Source organism: Lepidochelys olivacea (genome assembly GCF_965140295.1).
Source record: "Lepidochelys olivacea isolate rLepOli2 genome assembly, chromosome: 11".
NCBI lineage: Eukaryota > Metazoa > Chordata > Testudines > Cheloniidae > Lepidochelys > Lepidochelys olivacea.
In genome coordinates this window covers 5,278,258-5,300,443 of record NC_140421.1, presented here as the reverse complement: position 1 = coordinate 5,300,443, position 22,186 = coordinate 5,278,258, and the positions used below count along the sequence as shown (strand labels likewise).

The window sequence follows — 22,186 nt, the reverse complement described above, 5'->3', positions numbered from 1 at the left end:
TATATGCATCCTGTCAGGCGAAGCTGGGGTGGGTAAAATACAGCCCGTGGGCCGGATCCAGCCCGTCTAACATTTCTGTGAAGCCTGCCATGACTAACGTTTCTGTCTGGCCTCCACTGCCTGCTCATGATCTCCGGGCCGCTAAAAGTCCCATGGTGCAGTGGGGCGCTCAGGCAGGCTGCTTGCCGGCCATGGCCCCATGCTACTCCCAGAAGCGGCCGGCTGCTGCTGGCACAGCTCTGTGTGCCCCTGGCGGGGCGGGAGCTCCGCGTGTTGCCCTCGCCCCCAGCACTGTCCCCACAGCTCCCACTGGCCAGAAACCAGCCAATTGGAGCTACGGGGGCGGTGCTTCCGGGTGCAGGCAGCGCATGGAGACCCACTGACCCCCTCACCCCAAGGGATGCACAGAGACGAGTCAGCAGCAGCTGGCCACAGCCGCTTCTGGGAGCGGCGTGGGGCCACGGCATGCAGGCAGCCGGCCTGAGCCGCCTGTGGCTAAGCATCTCCCGGCCAGTGCTTGCACCTCTCACGGCCTCCCGCACCCAACCCCCTGCCCCAGGTCAGAACCCCCTCCTCCACCCAAACTCCCTCCCAGACCCTGTACCCCCTCCTGCACCCCAATCTGGACCCCCCCCATCCAAACTCCCTCCCAGAGCCCACACCCCTCACCTTCTCCTGCACCTCAACACTCTGCACCAGCCCAGAGCTCCCTCCTGTATCCAAACTCCCTCCCAGACCCTGCACCCCCTCTATTAATAGAGTAGAAATGTGCGGCCTGTGACGACATACCAAAATTCATGGAGCGTCCCCCCTGCGAAAATAATTGCCCACCCCTGGGCTAAGCTAACTAAGCAGCTAGGACAGAATGGCCAGCTACCAGCTGTCCCAGCCAGTGGAGGTGGTGAATTCAGATGGTTTCCTCTCATGACTTTGCCTTACTGGAGCTGGCAGGAGTCCCCTGAGGACAACCAAGGCAGCTACATAAAAAAAAATCCACACAAGAGAGCTGCCCCGACAGCAACCCCCCACCCCATCCGCTGCACAGCCTGGTATCCAGAAGCAGGGCACATGCGGCTTTCTCCTTCAGGTTTTTACCCTTTTGCTTTCTTGTCCTGCTCTCTGAATGTTTTATATTGCAGCCACTGCTGGAATAAAAAGTCCAGCATCCTCAGGCTGGCGGCCCCCCGCTGACAGTACCGATGCTGCAGGCTGATTTACCCCTGGCCGCTTCCTAACAAGTCTTGGCCTCGCAGGCGTCACAGAAACCGTACACGGCACAAACCCACGTGCCCAATTCGGCAGAGCCGCGGACTGAAGGTTGGAGGGTCTGTGATTGATTTTATTGCTTCAGTGTGCCATAACTTAGGCAGACAAATGGCTAGGTGGGAGGCAGCAAGCCCGGGGGTCCTTACTGCAATGCCCAATGAGGCAAGCACTACGTAACATCCGGCCGCTGGTCTGCATCTGTGATGCACAGAGGTACAAGCTGCACATCTCCCACCTCTCTACTGCACCCAATTACACGGGGTAGGGTCCCTCGGTCTAGGCGCTGCAGACATGGCATTTGCTCCCAGTTTGCTGCACTCAGGGACTGACACCTGAGCTGCTGGATTTGAGCACTGCAGATGGTTATACACAATTAAATACACTAATTGCCTGGTTTTCCAAGCGCTCTCCTCTCATATGCACCATGCGTGCTCTTTGATAGGCATGTTTTACAGGTCCAGGCCTTGCCAGAGACAAGCTGGAGCAGAGGATGCTCTGGGAGCTATTGTTAGTAGGCTGCAACCCTCAGAGCACAGCTGGCGGCAGCTTGGATGATCGCGGCACCGTGGCGCTCAGAGCTGCATCCAGCTCAAGCGCACGTATAGGTTGTAGACAAACTCTGCTCCATAAGCGCCCTTTCCTGCCACCGAAGCTAGAAGGGAATCTCCAGATAGCTCTCCATAGGATCAGGGTTTTTTTATTCTGGAAGCTGCTAGAGGGGACAATCCCTAGGCAGGTAAGTCCCAGCCAGAAGAGGATACCGTAGCCAGCAGAAATGGCTAGTTTCTCCGCATTCAGCTCCTCCTAAGACTCTCTCACACTGCAGGGAGCAGCTGTACATCTCCAAGTGCTTTACAGACAGGTGCATATGCAGCGTTCCGCCCATTTTCCCGGTGGTAACACAGCAAGATAACACAGCAAGCCAATGGCAGAACTGGGACTAGAACCCCCCCTCTTCTGCCTTCCAGTTTGTGCCCTGCTGACCCACTGCACCACGCTGCCTGCCTGCCATTAGAAAGGTATTCAAAGGGCCAGCTTTATCTCTGGCTGAATCCAGACCTCCATGGGGGAAATCCAGCCCCATGGCTTTGTTCTAAAGAGCAGGGAATTCTCCTACCTGAGGGGCAGGGAGGTTAGATCTGTGTTTTCTTAGCACCTGCCCGCCTCTGCTGTTAATAGAACAACTGCAGCATCCCTAAACTGGAAGTCCTGAATCTCAGCACAGCCCGGAGGATTTCCTCAACGCTTTTACAGAGGGCTCATAATAAACAAACAAAGTCAGTCCCAACTCATTCACCTCTGGCTTGTATCTGGGAGAGTCTAAACCTCTCCCGGGGAGAGTCAGGCAAGATCACCACAAGGGTCCCATCTGGATTTAGAATCTATGGCTTGGATTCTACAGCAGAAGGATGACTGTTTTGTTCTAGTCCTTAGACTATACTGCCGTCTGCTGGGCAATGACATTACAGCAATACCAAAAAGTCCCTGAGAGCGTAAACTGGCTCAGCTACACTGACATCACAGACCTGATCCACAGCGTGTTGCCTTCTTAGGGTACGTCTACATTGTAGCTGGAAGGGATTCCCATCCCAGGTAGGATTTCACCCTTCAGGTGTACCTACACTGTAGCTGGGAGGCGTGATACCACGTATACACGCTCGCTTTGATGGAGTTCGTGCACTAAACTTAGCAACGTAGCCCTGGGCGCCATACCGTCCGGGCTCCTCGGTTCATACTCTGGTGGCTGGCCCATCCCTCCCCGCATTCCCTCATGACCACCCTGGTCCATTTAGCAAGCTAGCTACATGATTCCCTGTAAGCAGAGGATCCATATACCCGGGTTTGCGGCCTGCGATTCTTAGCATGCTAGAAGCTGGGGATGCTCATCAGGATTGGGAGCAGGAAGAAGATGAAGGTCATCCTTGCATTAGCCAAGTAATGACCCAAGGAGCAGCACTGACAGGTGCCAACCTGAGGCCTGACCAGCTGCTCTGCTGGCAAGAGGAAGCCCTAGGTAGTTACAGGAAAGAGGAGAGGGATATTTTTTGTAAAACCCCGCCCACACTTTCCATGCCTTTAGCCAGGCAGATGTCTCTGCAGGACCCTCTCTCTTGGAGAAAACCCACCCTAGTTCCTGGACAGGCCAGCTCTCCAGCCAGCTGCAAGCAACAGACCCCAGCCAGTAAGGGGAGGAGAAGCGATCAGTCCCGTCCCCACCCCGCCATCTCCCTCCCCCTCACCTGCTCATCTGGGTTGTCGAACGGAATCACCAGCACCATGTCCCCAGCCTTCAGCGGCAGCTCGTCACTGTCTGTGGCCACATAGTCATGCATGGCCTGAACCTACGAGAGACGAGGACTCGGATGAGCACCCACCCAGCTCTCCAAGGCAGGACAAGGCAGGCGGAAACTTGTGCAGGATTTTCAGATCTTTGTGATTCCAGTTTCTTCGGGCCAGTTTTATCCAAGCCATTTCAGCCCAGATCCTCAAAGTAATTGAGGTGCCCAACTCACATTGATTTCAAAGGGAGTTAGGCACTACGTCCATTAGAGAAACTGAGGATCTGGGCCTTTGTCCCTCCCATCTCTATCACTTACAGGCAGTCAGACACACTGCCTCCCCCGGAAATGAATTGCTCAGACCCAGCTGCTCTGCTGTAGATCGGCTTCTGCTTCTAGACCCAGGCTGAGTTTGCTGTTTAAGGCAAACGAGTGATTGGGCCCAGGGAGTCAGGGCACTGGCATCCACAACAGCTGTTCTTACCTAGGGTGACCGTACGTCCCATTTTGGCCAGGACGGTCCCTTTTTTAAGCCCTGTCCCCGACGTCCCGACTTTCTTGACGAAAGAGGGCATGTGTCCTGCTTGTTCTTGCCAACTGATCAAGTTGGCAAGAGCACATGGGATAAAATGACCACTTTTGTCAAAAGAGTGCAGTGGGGAGGAACGTGTGTGTGTGGGGGGGGGAAGTGGAGACGCCAGCCCCATGGGGCGGGGAAGAAGGGTTCCAGTGCATGGGGGGCCGGCGGGGTTCCAGCAACCAGTGGCGGGGGGCGGTAGGGCAGGGTTCCTGACAGCCTAGTGTGGGAGGCCCAGCAGGGTTCGAGTGAAAAGTGAGTAGTGACAGCCTCCAGTGCGGGGCCAGCAGGGCTCAAGTGACCAGTGACAGCTGGGGGGAGTGCCTTGGGCGAGCAGCTGGGGCCAGCCCCATGGGGTGTGGGGAGGCCTTGGGCCAGCCCCACACACAGTGTCCCATTTTCCCTTGGGAAATACAGTCACCCTATTCTTACCTCCAAAGGGCATGGATCCTCCTTAAAAAGAGAGGCTGTGAGTTTCTGACACCCGCCTTAGCCTAGGGCACAAAGTGCCTACAGGTCAGAAGTCACCCCACAGTTTGGGGCTCTGACAGCTTTGACTCGAGCTGGGCTGGGTGGACTGCAGTTTGGGGCTGAACCAGATCCCAGAACCCTCAAACTCGGGAGCAGCTGCGATCTGGGGCCTTATTTCCCTGCTCACTCTTCTCACGCCTCTTTATGGGATGATCCCCAAGCCCCCAGATCTGACTGACCCAAGAAATCTGGGGTGTTGGAAACGCAGCTCTGAATTTTCAGGCCTGACTGTGGTTTATCTGCCTGAGTTCTGCCTTTAACGGTGCCCTGTCTCGCCTCTCCAGATGGCAAGTGGCACCCAGTCAGGAGGATCAATTGGCGTAGCCAGACCACTGCTGCAACGTCTCTCCCACCTGCAGAGCTCCATCAGGCTCCGCCTGCAGGGATTAGAGCTTTCCCTGTCATAGAATATCAGGGTTGGAAGGGACCCCTGAAGGTCATCTAGTCCAACCCCCTGCTCGAAGCAGGACCAAGTCCCAGTTAAATCATCCCAGCCAGGGCTTTGTCAAGCCTGACCTTAAAAACCTCTAAGGAAGGAGATTCTACCACCTCCCTAGGTAACGCATTCCAGTGTTTCACCACCCTCTTAGTGAAAAAGTTTTTCCTAATATCCAATCTAAACCTCCCCCACTGCAACTTGAGACCATTACTCCTCGTTCTGTCATCTGCTACCATTGAGAACAGTCTAGAGCCATCCTCTTTGGAACCCCCTTTCAGGTAGTTGAAAGCAGCTATCAAATCCCCCCTCATTCTTCTCTTCTGCAGGCTAAATCCCAGCTCCCTCAGCCTCTCCTCATAAGTCATGTGTTCCAGACCCCTAATCATTTTTGTTGCCCTTCGCTGGACTCTCTCCAGTTTATCCACATCCTTCTTGTAGTGTGGGGCCCAAAACTGGACACAGTACTGGACACAGTACTCCAGATGAGGCCTCACCAATGTCGAATAGAGGGGAACGATCACGTCCCTCGATCTGCTGGCTATGCCCCTACTTATACATCCCAAAATGCCATTGGCCTTCTTGGCAACAAGGGCACACTGCTGACTCATATCCAGCTTCTCGTCCACTGTCACCCCTAGGTCCTTTTCCGCAGAACTGCTGCCTAGCCATTCGGTCCCTAGTCTGTAGCTATGCATTGGGTTCTTCCGTCCTAAGTGCAGGACCCTGCACTTATCCTTATTGAACCTCATCAGATTTCTTTTGGCCCAATCCTCCAATTTGTCTAGGTCCTTCTGTATCCTATCCCTCCCCTCCAGCGTATCTACCACTCCTCCCAGTTTAGTATCATCCGCAAATTTGCTGAGAGTGCAATCCACACCATCCTCCAGATCATTTATGAAGATATTGAACAAAACCGGCCCCAGGACTGACCCTTGGGGCACTCCACTTGATACCGGCTGCCAACTAGACATGGAGCCATTGATCACTACCCGTTGAGCCCGACAATCTAGCCAGCTTTCTACCCACCTTATAGTGCATTCATCCAGCCCATACTTCCTTAACTTGCTGACAAGAATACTGTGGGAGACCGTGTCAAAAGCTTTGCTAAAGTCAAGAAACAATGGGATGGGGAGAGGCGGACATGACTCCAACCTGCCCCCTGCAGAACAAAAGCCTGGAGGGGCCAAAGAGCCTGCCCCCTGCACTGGCTGCAATGAACCTGGCGTGGTGTCTAAGGGAACCCACATCATTGGTGGCTTTCCACTGTCCCCGGCAGCCCCATAGCCACTGGTGTGGCAGCACTGAGTGTAACACCTCCTGCACAAGGGTCGCAGGGAGAGATCAGCCCCCGCCCCACCCGTGCTTACCTTAAACAGGAAGCCCGGGGGCATGTCGGCCCTTTCGGAGGGGGCGCTGCCCTCCTCGGTGCCATTGACGGTGGCTGGGAACGTCTCCACGACAACAGCAGGCAGGGAACTCTGGGGGGGGGGGGCAGACGGGGAAGAGAAGGGGAGAAAGGGAACAAAGCAGCACTGAGAAAGGAGTGTCCGAACCACTCCCCCGCCACAGGGACCCCCTAAATTCAGCCACAACCTGCCCCAGATCCCAAACGCCTTGATTGCCAGTGGGGTTTCCAAGCACACTCGGCCAGGTCAGCTTATAGCCCTGCCTGGAGTGAACGGGAAAGCAGAGAAGGCGGCAGATAACTATTGAGGGATCTGGGCTTGTAAGGAACTGTATTATCTGTGACCTTAGGCTGGGCGATGAAGGTGGTTTGACTACTTTTTTGGGGGACAATATGGATGTTTTTGCATTCTCCGGAGAACATCGTACCTGCCCTGTGATATTGAACGTTTAGGGAGCCCCATCACACTCACAACAGCGAAATACACACGCAGCGGTGTCACGCTACTGGGACATTTGTTTCCTCACTCCTTGCAGTGCTCCTGTGGAGCAGGCCAGTGGCACAATGCCCTTCTTACAGGCTGGGAAATGGAGGCAGTGAGGTGAGGTCAGAGCAAGAGTTAGAGGTTAGGGGATTTGGGGGGGGAATATGGAGGTCAGTGGCTGTGAAGCAAAAAAAGGTAGGTAGGGGACAGCAGTCCCCACCCCAAACCAGCTTATCACAACTCCCACTGGCTTGGCTTTTGGGGCATGGGAGAGTTAGGGGGCTGAGGGAGAAGGAAGGTTCCTCATCTGCTCCCGAAGGCCTTGGCCTGAGCGTGCAAGACAAATCCAGTGCACGTCTGGCCTGTGAACAGGCCAGCCGCACAAGCAGCTTCCATGTCCGATCATTTCTACAAAGGAGGCCCGGTCCGTTTCACAGCCCTCTTTCCATCATAGCTGCCCCTGCAAATCAAGAGGGGTGGGAAGGACAGGACCCCCACCTTCCCTACGTTCTTACAGGAGCAGATCCTGAGTCAGTTTCCATTTTAGGTGCTTCAGTTCCAGCTGCGGCTTCTGTCCCAGCTGCTTCAGCGCTAGCAGGAGGTGCTTCCGTCCCAGCCGGCTCGGCACTGGCAGGAGCGGTTTCTGCTGGCTGCAACAGAGGCATCCGGAGAGAGAGTTACACTCATTAGAGAGAGCAGGAGAGAGTGTGCGTGCGTGTGTGTGTGTGTGTGTGTGTGTGTGCGTGTGTGTGCGCGCGCGCGCACACGCGCGCATGGAAAAGAGATCAATTTAAAGACTACGCTCTCCAGGCAGATCTCTCAGGTCAAGGAGATCTACGCTGTCCACTGCTGCCATCTCCTGGCAATTAGGAAAATGATTCTTGCTCATATGCTTTCCTGACTCTCCATAGTCTAGCTAGCCTGTAGTTCCCATCCAGTGTCAGGCAAAGCTCCGAGAAAAATTAATGTGTTTTTACTTGAGTACAGAATGAACTATTTGACTGCATGCAGCCAAAGGAAAGGAGACAACCACGGGCAAGTACACCCAGCTGACCTGAAACTTTCATTTGCTGGGACAAATACTGTTCTCAGTTACTCCAGTAAAGGAGTTCCATTGTAGTCAGTGGGCCTACCTCAATTCACCCAGGTGTAACCAGGAGCAAACTCTGATCCACTCTTTATATAAAACAGGTACAGATCTGTATGGAATTATAACTGAATTGTGGAAGTAAATGCATTGTATCAGCGAGAGGGCTTTGGCTTTTTCGACAACCAGCTGATGTTCCAGGAAGGAGAATTACTGTGCTGGGATGGGCTCCCTCTAGCAAATACTGGGAAGAGCATCTCTGGACATTGTCTGGCTAACCTGATAAGGAGAGCTGTAAACTAGATCTTACAGGTGATGGTGACAAAAATCCAGCCAATGCACACGTAGGCTCAAGTAATGAAGACAAGGGAAAGGGGCAAATTTCTGGAGAAGGGCCTAGAAATCAGAACTGCATTAAAAAGGCAAGAGGACAGTCTGCAAAATACCTTCCAGGCCTGTACATGAATGCAGGGAGTTTGGGGAAGAAGCGGGATGAACTGAAGTCATGGTGTATGAAGAAAATGACGACTTAATTGGCATTACAGAAAGTCGGTGGGATAACTACCATGATTGCAGTACCAGCATGAAGAGATATAGCTTGTTCCAGAGGGATAGGTACGGTGGGAAAAACAGGAGCTGTTGCACTGTATGTCAAGAATGTATGCACTTGCTCAGAGGTCCACAGAGAAGTGAGCAACAGACCTACTGAGAGTCTCTGGGTGATGATAAAAAAGGAAAAGATCAGTACCAGTGTTATGGTATGATTCTATTATAGACCACCAAATCAGGAAGAGGAGGAGAAGTGGATGAGTCATTCTGTAAGCAATTAACGAGATTAGCTAACACACCTGAGCTAGTATTAATGGGGGCTTTTAACTTCCCTGATATCTGTTGGAAGACTAATGCAGCAAAACATAATATTGTCCTGCAAGTTCTGTGCAGGGGACAACTTTCTAAATCAGAAAGTTGAAGAAACAATTAGGGGGTCGTCCATTTTGGATCTGGTTTTGACCAACAGGGATGAATTAGTTATGAACGTGAAGATGGCTGGGAACTTGGGAGAAAGCGATCATGCTCTGATAGAATTCAAGTTCCTAAGGAAAGGAGGACCTGAGAACAGCAAAATAAGGACAAAGGATTTCAGAAAAATGGATCTCAAATGACTCAGAGAAATAGCAGGCAAGATCCCATGGAAAGACAAATTAGAAGAAAGAAAGAAAAAGGAGAAAAAAAGGAGAAAAAAAAGAAAAAGAAAAGGAGTCAAAGGGGGCTGGAGGTGAGCTGGTAACGGAAGAGGATAGGAAGGCAGAGCTGCTCAATGCCTACTTTGCTTCAGTCTTCTCACTACAAAACAACATGTGACCAGATGACTAACGAACTTACCATCGACAATAAAGGGGAATGCAGTTTGGGATAAATAAAGAACACATCACAGATCTTCTGACCAGTCTGAATGAATTCAAATTAGCAGGACCTGATGCTATTCACCCCACAGTGCTGAAGGAATTAGCTGAAGAAATCTCAGAGCCACTGGCAATATTTGCAAACTTATGGATGACAGGAGAGGTCCTGGAAGACTGCAGAAGGGCTAACATAGTGCCCATCTTTTTAAAAGGGGGAAAAGGAAGAGCCGGGAAACTATAGACCAGTCAGCCTGGCTTCAATACCTGGGAAGCTACTAGAGCAATGTATAAAACATTCAATTGCAAATACCTGGAGGACAAAGGGGGGGAGGGGATCAGTAGCAGCCAGCATGCATTTACTAGACCAAATCATGCCAAACCAGCCCGATTTCCTTCTTTGACGGGGTAACTGGTTTGCAGATAGGGGGAATGTGGTGGACATAATATACCTGGACTTCAACAAGGCTTTTGACACCATCCCACATGACATTCTGATAAATAAGCTGGAGAAATGTAGGCTTGTTGGAACTACCATTAAGTGGACACAATTTGTTAAACAACCATAAACAAAGAGTAACTATGAATGGAATTATGTCAGATTGGCAGAAAGTCTCAAGTGAGGTACCACAGGGATCTGTTCTGGGTCTGGTATGGATTAACGTCGATATTAATGACGTGGACGTAGGCTTAGGGAGCATACTGATCATATTTGCAGATGACACAAAGCGAGGTGGGCTTGCAAACACATTGGATGATAGAGCTAAAATTCAAAGGGCTCTTGATACATTGGAGAACTGGGCTATAGACAATAAAATGAAATTCAACAAAGTCCAATGTCAGGTGCTACACTTTTGGGAAGAAAACCCAAATGCACAAATACAGAACAGGGGATATCTGGCTGGGCAGCAGCAGTGCTGAGAAGGATCTGGGAGTTGTGGTGGATCACAACCTCAACATGAGTCAGCAATGCGATGCTGTTGCCGGGGGAAAAAAAGGCAAATGCAATTTTAGGTTGCATTAACAGAGGCATGGCACGCAAGTCACGGGAGGTGATAGAACCACTCTACTCAGCACTGGTTAGGTCACAGCTGGAGTACTGTGTCCAATGTATAGAAAGGATGTGGAGAAACTGGAAAGGATCCAGAGGCGAGCGACAAACAAGATCACAGGGATAGAATGCAAGCCATAGGAGCAAAGGCTGAAGGAACTGGGTATGTTCAGTTTGGAAAAGAGAAGATTAAGGGGGGGAAAACATGATTATGGTCTTCAAATACTTGAAATGCTGCCATAAGAAAGATGAAGAAAAGTTGTTCTCTCCTGCCACAGAGGGTAGGACAAGAGGCAATGGGATCAAACTACAGCATAGCAGATTTAGATTAAATCTCAGGAAAAATTTCCTAGCTGTAAGAAGAATAGGACAATGGAACAGACTGGCTAAGGAAGTCATGGAAGCTTCTTCACTGGAGGTTTTCAAAAAGAGGCTGGATAGCCATCTGTCTTGTATGGTTTAGACACAACAAATCCTGCATCCTGGCCAGGGGTTAGACGAGATGACCCTTGTGGTCCCTTCTAACCTTATGGTTCTATGATTCTAGGGCTTGGATTGAGGAGTATGAGCCAGATGCTCAGCTGGTGTAAATCAATGTCACCACATCAGCTTCCTTGGAGCTATGTTGATTTCCACCAGCTGAGGACTTGGCCCATCTAGTACAAGATGCAGAAATGGGAATCTGTTAACCTGCCAGACAGAGTAGGAATGAAAAAAAATTGTCAGTGATATGACCCGGATTCCTATTTGGTTTTCAGCCCGTCCAATAAATAGGGGTCATCTGCAAATGCTTGGCTTGATTTTAATTCTGATAGGAACTTTCCTAAGGGCAAAAATCCCCTAACAGACAATTTCTAGGGATCAATATTACTTGGAATATTTAATTTTTGTGCAACCCTGAAATAGCAGGTGGGGATGAGGTGGTCAGATAGAGAAGTAGTAATTGGTTTAACTATCCTTAGACTTAGACAGTTTTTCCTAATACCTACCCTAAATCTCCCTTGCTGCGGGTTAATTACAGGGACAGGTTACCTAAGGAGGTTGCGGAATCCCTGTCATTGTAGGGGTTTAAGAACAGGTTGGACAAACACCTGTCAGGGACGGTGTAGGTATACTTGATCCTGCCTCCTTATCGGGGAGCAGGGAGTGGGGAGGACGGATGGACTAGATGACCTCTTGAAGGACCTTCCAGCCCTACATTTCTAAGCCTCTGATATAGAATGCACCACTGAATTCTCCATCCCACACGCACACTGCATAGAGGACGACCAAATGCTTCATAGCATCAGATGTGTGCGTGACTATTTCATGAAGATACATCTGGGCTGAAAACGACCAGCCCATCTCCCTAGTAATTGGAGGGCCCAATCCTGCAACACTTACTCATACAGATAGTCCCAGTGGGCCTGATTCTCCTCTCCCTTATAATGATTTACCCCATCTGAGGATTTGATCCCACTAGCATTGACGTGAGAAGAAATGCAAACCCATGTGATCATTCTAGCACAAACATGACTTCTGCTGTCTTGCAAGGTCATAGATTTGGGTTTTGTTAGCAATATTCTTGTTACAAGGCTCTGTGCTTCCTGAAGGGGATGGATGGACAAGCTCCAATATGTAATATGCCTAGAGAAATATTCACCAACTTTTCCCTGCCTAGACGCTGCCTCCCAGGCGTGACTGTTCAGAGAGATTTGGGGGCTGTGAATTGGTACAAAGTAGATGCCATTTTGAAACACGACAAGAACGCATGCCCTAAATTGCCTCAAAACTACAGCTGGGTCCAGCTAATCTAGAAACCTCCAGACCATCTATCCCTTAAGGACAGTTACCAGCAAGTAACTGCCAGGCAGCTGATCCACACAATCCATGACACCAGAGCGGGGTCACAAGAACCCAGGGAGCCAACAAGACATGATCCCCAGTGCACAGCGGTGGTTTTCTCAAGGGTCAGACGTCGTCATAAAAGAAACTGCCCTGGATTTTAAAGGACTGTTGAATTTCACAAGAGAGGACCACGCAAAAAGGGTCCTCAGAGCTAGGACCAAAATGGTTACCAGGAAAACTGAAGAAGTGACTAGTTTTAATATCTTCCGTAGATATTTACTATCGGTTATACACCGCTCTACAACAGAGGAGATATTTTGTGTGTCTGTGTATACGTACGCATGTTACAATATATACGCACAGTATGTGTATATGAATATATGATAAAGTACATACATATTTATGTTTTCTATGTATATTTACTAAATACACTAATGCACATGAGAGTAATTACCTACTCACACACACTCTATGTTCTCTCCATATATAAGTATATTACATGTACTATAGAATGCAGGGGTTTTCCAAAGCCAGGTACAGAAGTACTCCAGAATTCTGAATGGCGTAAATTCTCTTAGGTACAGGTTCTGCAACAAGCTTTGTGTAGACAGAACCCTGCAGCCATTCTAAGTCCCGGTGAAGTCAATGGGGCTTCAGGCAGAGGGGCCCACCCATCTGGGGCCCCTTCCGAGGTCAGAACCTTGGCAAAAGTTGTCCTTGTGTAAATACCTCCCAGTGGGTATCAGTCTGATGAGGCAGGTTACTGCTCCAGGAATGCCCATCCAATTGGAAAGCTCTTGGTGCAGGAAGCTGCTGGGAGGTAAGGTTTACTGTGTTATATGAACATCTGGGATTTATTCCTGTACTGGCGGGGAAGGCCTAGAACTTACAGCTCTGAACTCTGCTGTGCATGCAAATGAGACCTGAATTTCCTCCCATTTTAATCTGTGCCAGTCTGTTAGGACAGATGCTTCTGACTGGATAACCATTCTTGTTTCCCCTTCCATAGAGCTGAGGACACTGATACTTCACAATGATCTCCTCAAAGCACTGTCCAGTCATTAAGGGACAGGCTGTGTGCCCTGCTGCCCCATGGTGGTGCGCTGTGGAGCTGTGTCTTCTCCTGAATCTCTGTGCTCTGCGTAAGTATTATTCCTATTTTACAGATGGTGAGACTGACATGCGGACAGGTCAAATGATCAGCTGAAGATCACAGAACGAATCACTAGTAGAGCCCGGCTGAGAACTCAGGACCCCCTACCTGCTCCTCTTGAACTTTAGAGCGCTGGAAAAAGCAGCCCCTAGTTTAACGTAGGACCTTCCAAAATGGCAGGTTCATGCATGAATGCTTCTACGCCGCCTACTCTATCACACATGTATTCAGACTGTAAGCTCACTGGGGCAGAGATGGTCTTGTTCTGGGTTTGTGCAACACCTAGCATCATGGGGACCTGGTCCGTGACTAGGGCTCCTAGGTGCTACCACAGTAATAACCAGAACCCAGCCCTCCCGTTCTCCATGTCCTAGAACACAGCTGCCAGCCTGCAGATGTTAGAACCACTCCCACCTGCCCTCCACACTCATATGAGCACTACATTTTGGATAGACTTGGGCGTGGATTCCACTTACTTGGGTTGGCTGGGTCTCTGTGGACTGGCTGGGCCAGTCCACAGCAAATGTGCTATCACTAGGGTTGTCAGCAAGACCCGGATCCACCGACTGCATGCTGCTCGAGGAAGTCTTTTCAGGCTGGCGGTTGGGATTGGGGAAGACAGACAGAGAGAAGAGGAGGAAGATGGCGGTGGATAAAAAGGAGACGTGCATGGTAAGTAAGGGGGAAACAGCAGAAAATGAGACATTAACAGAGGTACAGATCCGCTGGGCAGCTATTTGCCATTGAACTACAAAAACTTGAACATATTATGAAAACCGAGCTGCAACTCCACCAGCAAATCTCATTATTTTTCAGTTGCTTGCTGCATCTTCTCAATGACAGTGGTGCAAATCCAGAGTAACTCCAGTGGTCTTGGACAATGACAACAGAGCAACTCTGGATTTACCCCAGTATAACTGGGAACAGAATCCAGCCCTTAGAACACCCCCCACCCACATATATATTTGGCCAGCTTAGTAATTGTTCTCTTGTGTCTCCTAACCCAAGCGACTGTATTACAGAGAAGTGTGTTACTCGCTGTCCCTTCGAAGGGAGTAAGGTTCCAGTTTACAGGACAGCCAAGAAAACTGTGTGAGCAATGCGTTTTAGCCTTGCAAGGCTGTATGCATGGGATCATTTATTATAGCTATTATGGAGAAGGAAGCAGAGTGGCTTTTCATCATTTGTTTACAGCAGCGGCCGCTTAGGAAGATTAATCACTTTAATTAAAAGAAACTCAGCGTGGTGTTGTGGAGGGGAAAGTGCCTGGTGACTGGACACTTCCTGAGGATCAACACAGCTAGCAGTGAATCTAACAAGCCACTCCCAAGCAACCATCAATATTGCTCAGAAGGCCAAGCATACCCAGTGATGGTTTGGTTGAACAGACTAGCTCCATGCAGTTTGATGCAGCTGGGGCATTGGCCTTTGGGAGAGGCAGCTGATAGCAGAATAGACAGGAAAGCAACTGGGGGGTGGGGGGGTTACACTGTAGTAAATGTGAAAAGCAAAATTAGCCCAGATAAGCAAAGAAAACACAGGTTTTCTCACTGGGATCGATAGATAAGGAGGGTGTCTATTATAATGAACCTTTTCCCAAGGACATATTCTAGGAGGGTTTCCTTAATTTGGAAGTGTGAATTCAGCACCCACAGAAATGGTGGACTTCCAGGAGGCACTAAAGACTGGTAACGGGCATGTTTTTCCCTTTCCTCAACTTTGCCAATGCACTTCAGGCCTAACCCTCTGCCCCCGCTCCCACCCCTCTATTCCAATCCTGGGGCCTTTCACAGCTCTGGGAATGAGACCACCTCCTGCTATTCCAGCAACAGGCCTTTCTGGAGCAGATAGGGTGACCAGACAGCAGGGGGTGGGGGTGGGTAATAGGAGCCTATATAAGAAAGATACTAAAATCAGGACATCTGGTCACCCCAGGAGCAGAAACTGCCAGTTCTGTAAACTTAGTGGCTCTGGAATGAACAAGAACCAACTCAGTGAAGATTAACTCCCTCTCCTTCCTTAGAGGTTTTTAAGGTCCGGCTTGACAAAGCCCTGGCTGGGAAGATTTAGTTGGGGATTGGTCCTGCTTTGAGCAGGGGCTTGGACTAGATGACCTCCTGATATTCTATGATTCTGTATTCTATGATTCTAACTGGACACAAGATTTGAACTCTGCATCAACAGGCTTGTTCACCCAACCTTCCTGGCTAGCCTCTCCCACACCATCCTGCCTTGCTCACTAGAACTTCGGGGGAAATGAGGCCCTGTTGTGCTTCGCGTAAACTAGATAGCTGCAAAGTAGGCTGGGTGTGTGGGTCATGAGCACAGCACTGTTACAAACAGTAAGCAACATCAACCTCTTCAAGAGAGGCTCAGAGAGCCTGCCAGGAAGTGATAGACCTTCTACATTGTTATCACTACTGATTTGAACCAATTAATAAATCCATCAAATTTCAAAACACTCAGTAAAAGCACAAGGCAAGGGTCCCACATAACAAGGTCAGGCCTTAGACCTGAGCCCCAACTGTGTCCTCCACTCATGGGCAAGTTTATACCTGTATTTTCCTCACATCCCTCCCTTTGACTGGCGAGTCCTCCTGAGGGGAGGGAAACAGAATCCTCCAAGAAAGCACACACCTTCGCCAGCAGATCTCACCTCAAGAGCAACACGTCCAGCATGTTTTCCCCCCATCACGTCTGGGTCAAACCCATTCTCTGCTGCTCTCATGCCTCGGGTCTCCTAGACACCACTCAAGCCAACGGACTGGCAAAGTAACCCTTCTGACGCACTTGGATTTATCCATGCGACAAGCTGGGATATACACAGCTTTCCCCCAGTGCAACCACTTCCATTTTTCTTAACTCCAAGCCCAATCAGCTTCCAGTCTGAAACCTACAAGATCCTGTAAGTGTTTTGCTAATAACAGCAGGAGTAATGAAAAAATAAATACCTTGGTCCAACAGTCATTACTTACCGCCAGCCACCCTACTGGTCTAATTTAACATACACTCCTTATCCCATCAGTTCCTTCCTAATGTTTCCTACTTACTCCATTCCTGGCCTTACAATGCCATGGATATTTTGAATACCTGAGCTAAAACCACCATGTAGATGCTTCCCACAGCAACTCTGACTTAAACACAAACACAGGGAATGCTACACAGGTTGCTCCTGTTTAATTAGATTCACTCCCAGGTTGCTTATTATTTGAATTCAATGGGCTTGTAACAGGGACTGACAGCAACCATCATCCATTTGGCCAAGTGTGTCTTTGTTTGGACAGGTGAAAAGAAACCCATGGTGAGCAATAGATTTCTCAGCCAGCTAATTTGCAGAAACTGTGTTTAATGAGCCAGGGATGGAATCCAGTTAGTCTCTTGGCTTTCAGCAAAAGGCATTTGGATGTCACCTGCCTACGTCTCTATTTTAGGAACTTTCAGCATAGCAGCAGAGGGACAATGCAGTCATATAGAGTCACAGAGAGATGGGGGAAGTGCCTTTGCTTTCCGCAGGTTTGGAAGCTTTGCTTACTGAATGGGTTTTCTGCTTTGTTTTAATCCATCAGCATCTTCACATACACTCTATCGCACCTCCAGACTGCTCTCTGGAGCAGCAGAACTGAGCCAGGTCTCTTGTTACAACCCGCTCCAATGTGACTGCAAGGTTCAAAGCTGGTTACTTGCCATAGGATTCAACGCTACAGCAGAAAAAACAGGCACCTGCCTTAAGGGGAAAGTTATGGAAGCCTGGTTGGTTTAAACCAGTGTACAGTAACTCCTCGCTTAACATTGTAGTTATGTTCCGGAAAATGCAACTTTAAGCGAAACAATGTTAAGCGAATTCAATTTCCCCATAAGAATTAATGTAAATAGGGGGGGGTTAGGTTCCAGGGAATTTTTTTTCCCACCAGACAAAAAACTATACACACACACATATATATACACTCTATACATTTTAAACAAATTAATACTGTACACACCGATGATGATTGTAAAGCTTGGTTGAGGTGGTGAAGTCAGAGGGTGGGATATTTCCCAGGGAATGCCTTAGTGCTAAATGATGAACTAGTTTTTGGCTGAGCCCTCAAGGGCTAAACACACTGTTATTAATATAGCCTCGCACACTACAAGGGGGCACGAATGGAAGGAGGGGAGACAACATGGCAGACAGAGACAGACACACCCAGCGTGTGGGAGAGAGAGAGATGTGCATTGCCCCTTTAAGTACACTGACCCCACTCTTAAGTGCATTGTCTTTTTAAGTTGATCAGGAAGTTGAGACAGCAGCAGCTGCTGCTCCGTCTGTGACCCCACTCTGCGCTGTATGGAGAAGGGGTAAGCGGGTGTAGCAGCAGGCGGGAGGGGGACACCTTGACATTAGCCCCCCTGCCCAGCAAGCAGGAGGCTCCCGGGAGCAGCTCCAAGGCAGAGAGCAAGAGCAGCACATGGCAGTGGGGGGAGGGACAGCTGAACGGCTGGCAATTGATAGCCTGCTGGGCGGGTGCCACACAGGGAACTTAGGGGAGCTGATAGAGGGGCTGCCAGCCCACCCTGGTTCCAAACCCCCACCAGCTCGCTGCAAGGGGCTGCTCTTCCTGCAAGCAGTGGACAAAGCAGGCGGCTGCCAAACGACGTTAGAAGGGAGCATTGCACAACTTTAAACAAGCATGTTCCCTAATTGATCAGCAACGTAACGACGTTAACTGGGACGACTTTAAGTGAGGAGTACCTGGCTCTGCGCTCCCCTCTCTCACGGTACGTCTACACGGCGCACTCCTTACAGCGGTGTGTAGAGTACAGACCCTGCACACGCCCCCAAGTATGGGGATTAACAAAGGGGTCAACAGTGGGGTACTGCTTAGGTGAGTAAACGCACATCTGAACCTTTAAGGTATAAACCCCACACGGCTCTCTACATGCCCAAGCAGTACCTCCTCTGTCTACACAGCTTTTTTCTAGCAGTGTCCCGCTGCCACACTGAAAGGCGCCGGCAGCAGGGAGGTGATGGAGCTTTTCCCTGCTGCCTCCCCCCGCCAGAGCCTTTCATTGCTGCGTGTAGCTACACACCACAGTGTGGACATGGCCTACCTTTCACTGCAGTGTGTAGCTACGTGCCGCAGCCAGCGGTGTATAGTGTAGACACAACCTCGGACCCCACCCCAAATGTATCAGGATGGGCCGAGGCAAGAAAAGATGTGGGCCAGGTGCCTTATGTTCCGGCAATCCCTGGCTGGTACAATTGTCCCTAGGCAACCATTTCTGTCAGCATAGTTCTGAGGTTGCTCTCAGTTATGGTGGGGTCAAGCCGGCTCCCAGGATAAGGGGAGCAGAAAAGTGGCTTAAAGCAACTTTCACTCCTGCTGCCAGGTCACACACTGAGCTCAGCTAGACTTGAGGATCTGGTTCCAGGTGCTTGTTCCAAAGACAGGAACAGAGATCTCTTGAATCTGAAATCTCATGGAAATAGGAGATAGCGGGTACATTGCAGAGACTGGGAACTCTCTGATTCAATGGACACTGCTCATTGTTACTTGTATGTACAGTGCCTGGCACAATAAGGTTCTGATCCCTGATTGGGGTTCCCAGGTGTTACTATGACTAATAACTTCCTACTCCCAGCCAGGCCAGGAATAATGTCTTTTTCGTGGTGTTTCAGCCCTTCCTGCTTCCAACAGGAAACAGAAGACCAAAGGTAGCAACAGTGAAAAAAAAACCATTTTATTTCAAAGCTAAAGCTTTTCCAAACTCAAAGCAGATTAGGAGTTCGGGGGCCACAGTTTGGGCCAATCCTCACTTTATTCAAACTGCTTCTCCCCAGTTATGCTCCATTTAATAGCAAGAACACAGGTGGGCCAATTATTTCCTTGTGTATAAACAGAGGAGAAGCAGGGTTTCCAACTCCACCTGAGCCTAGTGATTGGAGACACCCCCCTGCCACTGTCTGGGAGGACACAAAAGGGAAAAAATATATGTCAGTTCTTCACTCTGATCCCCAAAGATAGCAAAGAAACCACGGCTTCAGGAAGTAACAGGCACTCGTTCATCTGAGGAAGGAACACTCAGCGGACTCGTGCCAGACCATGATGGGGGCATGAGAGCAAACACTTCTCAAAGGGACTGGCTGCACTGCCATGAAGTAAGCAGACATCCGCAACCAGGGTTGTCCACTTTTAAGGCCTGAAGCCTTTCCCTGTGAAGAGACAGACTTTTTTTTTTCTTTTTTTAAACACAGACAGTTCACAAAGAGGGGAAGCAAAGATCAACATAGACAGCCAATAAAAACACATAGGGGAAGCATCCTTCTCAACATGCCCAGGGCATGCATCGTGGAGATTGCTCAATGCCATATAGGAAGCTTGGGCCAGATTGTCACCTGGTGTCAACCATCTTCCTTCCTTTAATTTTACACCAGCGGAGGGTCTGGCCCTTTAACACAAAGGAAGACAGATTCATTTCTTGAGCAGAAACGAAGAGGCAGCGTTTCTCGCTTTGGCATTTCTGCTAACAGTGATCGACCACGAGCAGCAAAGCCCGCCAGACACCCCAAATTTGCATACAGGAAGGAGGTAAATTCAGGGGCAGTTGAGAGGCATGCAGGTTGCACAATGAAAGAGAGACAGGACAGAGAGGTTTGGAAGCCTGGAGAGGAAAGGAGCAAACACGACACTGCGGCTGTGGTGGGGTTAGCTTCAGGCGATGCTGACTGCAATGCAAAACACCAAGGGAAAGACAGGATTGCTAATGGCACATTCTGCTGGGAGTGCCAGAACGCAGGGCTGCGTTTTTAGGCCGATCCACAGAACAGAAGGCAAAAGCAGGTTCGAGGCACAGGGAGCAATTCTGGCATGGCAGGGAGGGAGAGGCAGGAGGAAGAAGACTGTGCCGACACATGCCAAGGGAGACCGTAAGAGTTTACCAAAATGGAAGCTGTATAAAATTCTTACCTCCCATAAATCCCAAGGTAAAGACTAAGCATGTCAAAGAGCAACAAGAACAAAAACAGGTTTATACTTGATTATTTCCGCCAACGGAAGCAATACAAATATTGGTCAGAGTAAGGCAGATGTACACATTCCACTGCACTTGCCTCTACATTTTTCTTAACAATACACCTGCTTGCCATACAGTTACACCCTAATTTGCAGTGTAGACGTACTCTAGGTCACACAGCCCTCAAACATCAATGGCCGACAGTGCCACTGGTCACCATCTCGCCACTGGGAAAATTCAAGGGCTAGTGGCATATGGTTTTCTCCCTTTAAAACCTTTGGAAGCATTGGGCTGGTCATGCTCATTTCCATGACTGCAGTGATGGGGGGAAAGGGGGGGGGGCGCGGTTCAGAACTCTGCTTTGTGTTCGGCCCCCTGCTGATGCCAAGGATCAACTCCCAGCAACGTCGGTAGCAGCAAAGATAGGCCAGCGCTGAGCGCTTTTGAAAATCCCTCCCATAATCCTGACATTGGCTGCTTGTCTTTAAGGCCCGGTCTACACACAAAAGTTGTACCATTTTTACGACACTTGTTTACTTTATCCTGGTATAAGCACATGTTAATTAAACTTGTTAGTCTATTTGCATACGGAAGGGAAAAAGCTGTACCAGTAAAAGGTATCTGCTCTAGGACTATTTCTACACAACAGACTTCAGCTAGGTGTGATCCCTGACTGACGAAGCTATGCTGGCAGAAACCCCAACTGTAGATACAATTATACCAGCAAAAGTGCACTTTTACTGGTATTGCTTGGTTTTTTGGGGCGTGGTGGAATAAGATATTATTGGTAAAAGTACAGTTTCGCCAATGCAGTTGTGTCCACGCTAGGAGCGCTTTATCAGTATTCCTACTCCAGCAAAGCATTCCTAGTGTAGACTATTAGTGGCTAAAAAAAACCACCATACACAACAAGGTTATAATGGCACAAAAAATCTGTTTAGACCAGCCCTAATTAACATTATCAGAACACTGCAAATATCCCAGACCTGTTAGTTACTCATAAGTGTGCAGGTTTCAGTTGTAGCCATAGTAGAAAAAAGCAGACCAGGATCAGGAAATGCTGCTCTTTTCTTTCACATCTGGAATGGAAGTTCAGATATTGTCCTCTACCTGGAACCCAGGAACTGTTTCAAAGACTCTGCCCGATTCAGTAGGGATCTGAAGCAGAGCTGATCTTGCATTAAATACAGGAGAGTTTGTATATATTCAAAAGATCTCCTCTTTAGAAACAAATCTGTATTTGCCAGTTAATGCCCTCTATGCAGCATCACTAAGCCCGTCTTTTAATTGGGAGCCAAATGTTCACCAGAAACACCGACATTGCCAGAGGGGATCACACCAGAAGTCCCCCTAATCCAGTATCCTATCTCAGACAGTGGTCTGCACCCGAGGGTCTCAGGAAGGTAAAACCTCTGTGACAGTCAATTATGCAATAACAAGCTCATGGAGGAAGTGCTTCTTAACTCCATATAGTTAGAAGCTGGCTCCTGTCCAGAGGCAGGAGCTTTAATATCCCTTCCACAGTTTTATCCTGTCTAACGTAACCGCAGATTGTTCACTCTTTGATTCTTAAAAATCACTCTGCTCCCGCCACTAACCAAACCGAGTCATTTGCTGGGAGGAGCCCAGCACTATGGTTGGGTTTCCCAGCAATACACTCAAGGCGACACTAAATCCATGTGGGACATGGTCCATGC

General features: G+C 49.4%; 1 protein-coding gene across 8 annotated transcripts in view; it reads right to left on the bottom strand.

The window, feature by feature from the left end:
* The window catches only part of BIN1 (bridging integrator 1), a 155,106-nt gene that overhangs the window by 7,445 nt on the left and 125,475 nt on the right, over positions 1-22,186 (bottom strand). For 2 of the 8 annotated variants that reach the window (XM_084643534.1, XM_084643535.1), the window contains 5 exons: positions 20,444-20,467; positions 13,976-14,095; positions 7,497-7,631; positions 6,460-6,570; positions 3,507-3,608 (listed from right to left, as the gene is read on the bottom strand). In XM_084643534.1, coding sequence (XP_084499660.1) covers positions 3,507-3,608; positions 6,460-6,570; positions 7,497-7,631; positions 13,976-14,095; positions 20,444-20,467 — 492 coding nt within the window. Of the gene's footprint in view, positions 1-3,506; positions 3,609-6,459; positions 6,571-7,496; positions 7,632-12,924; positions 13,157-13,975; positions 14,096-20,443; positions 20,468-22,186 lie in introns of those variants that run through there. The other 6 variants (XM_084643537.1, XM_084643539.1, XM_084643538.1 and 3 more) reach the window with 4 other exon arrangements.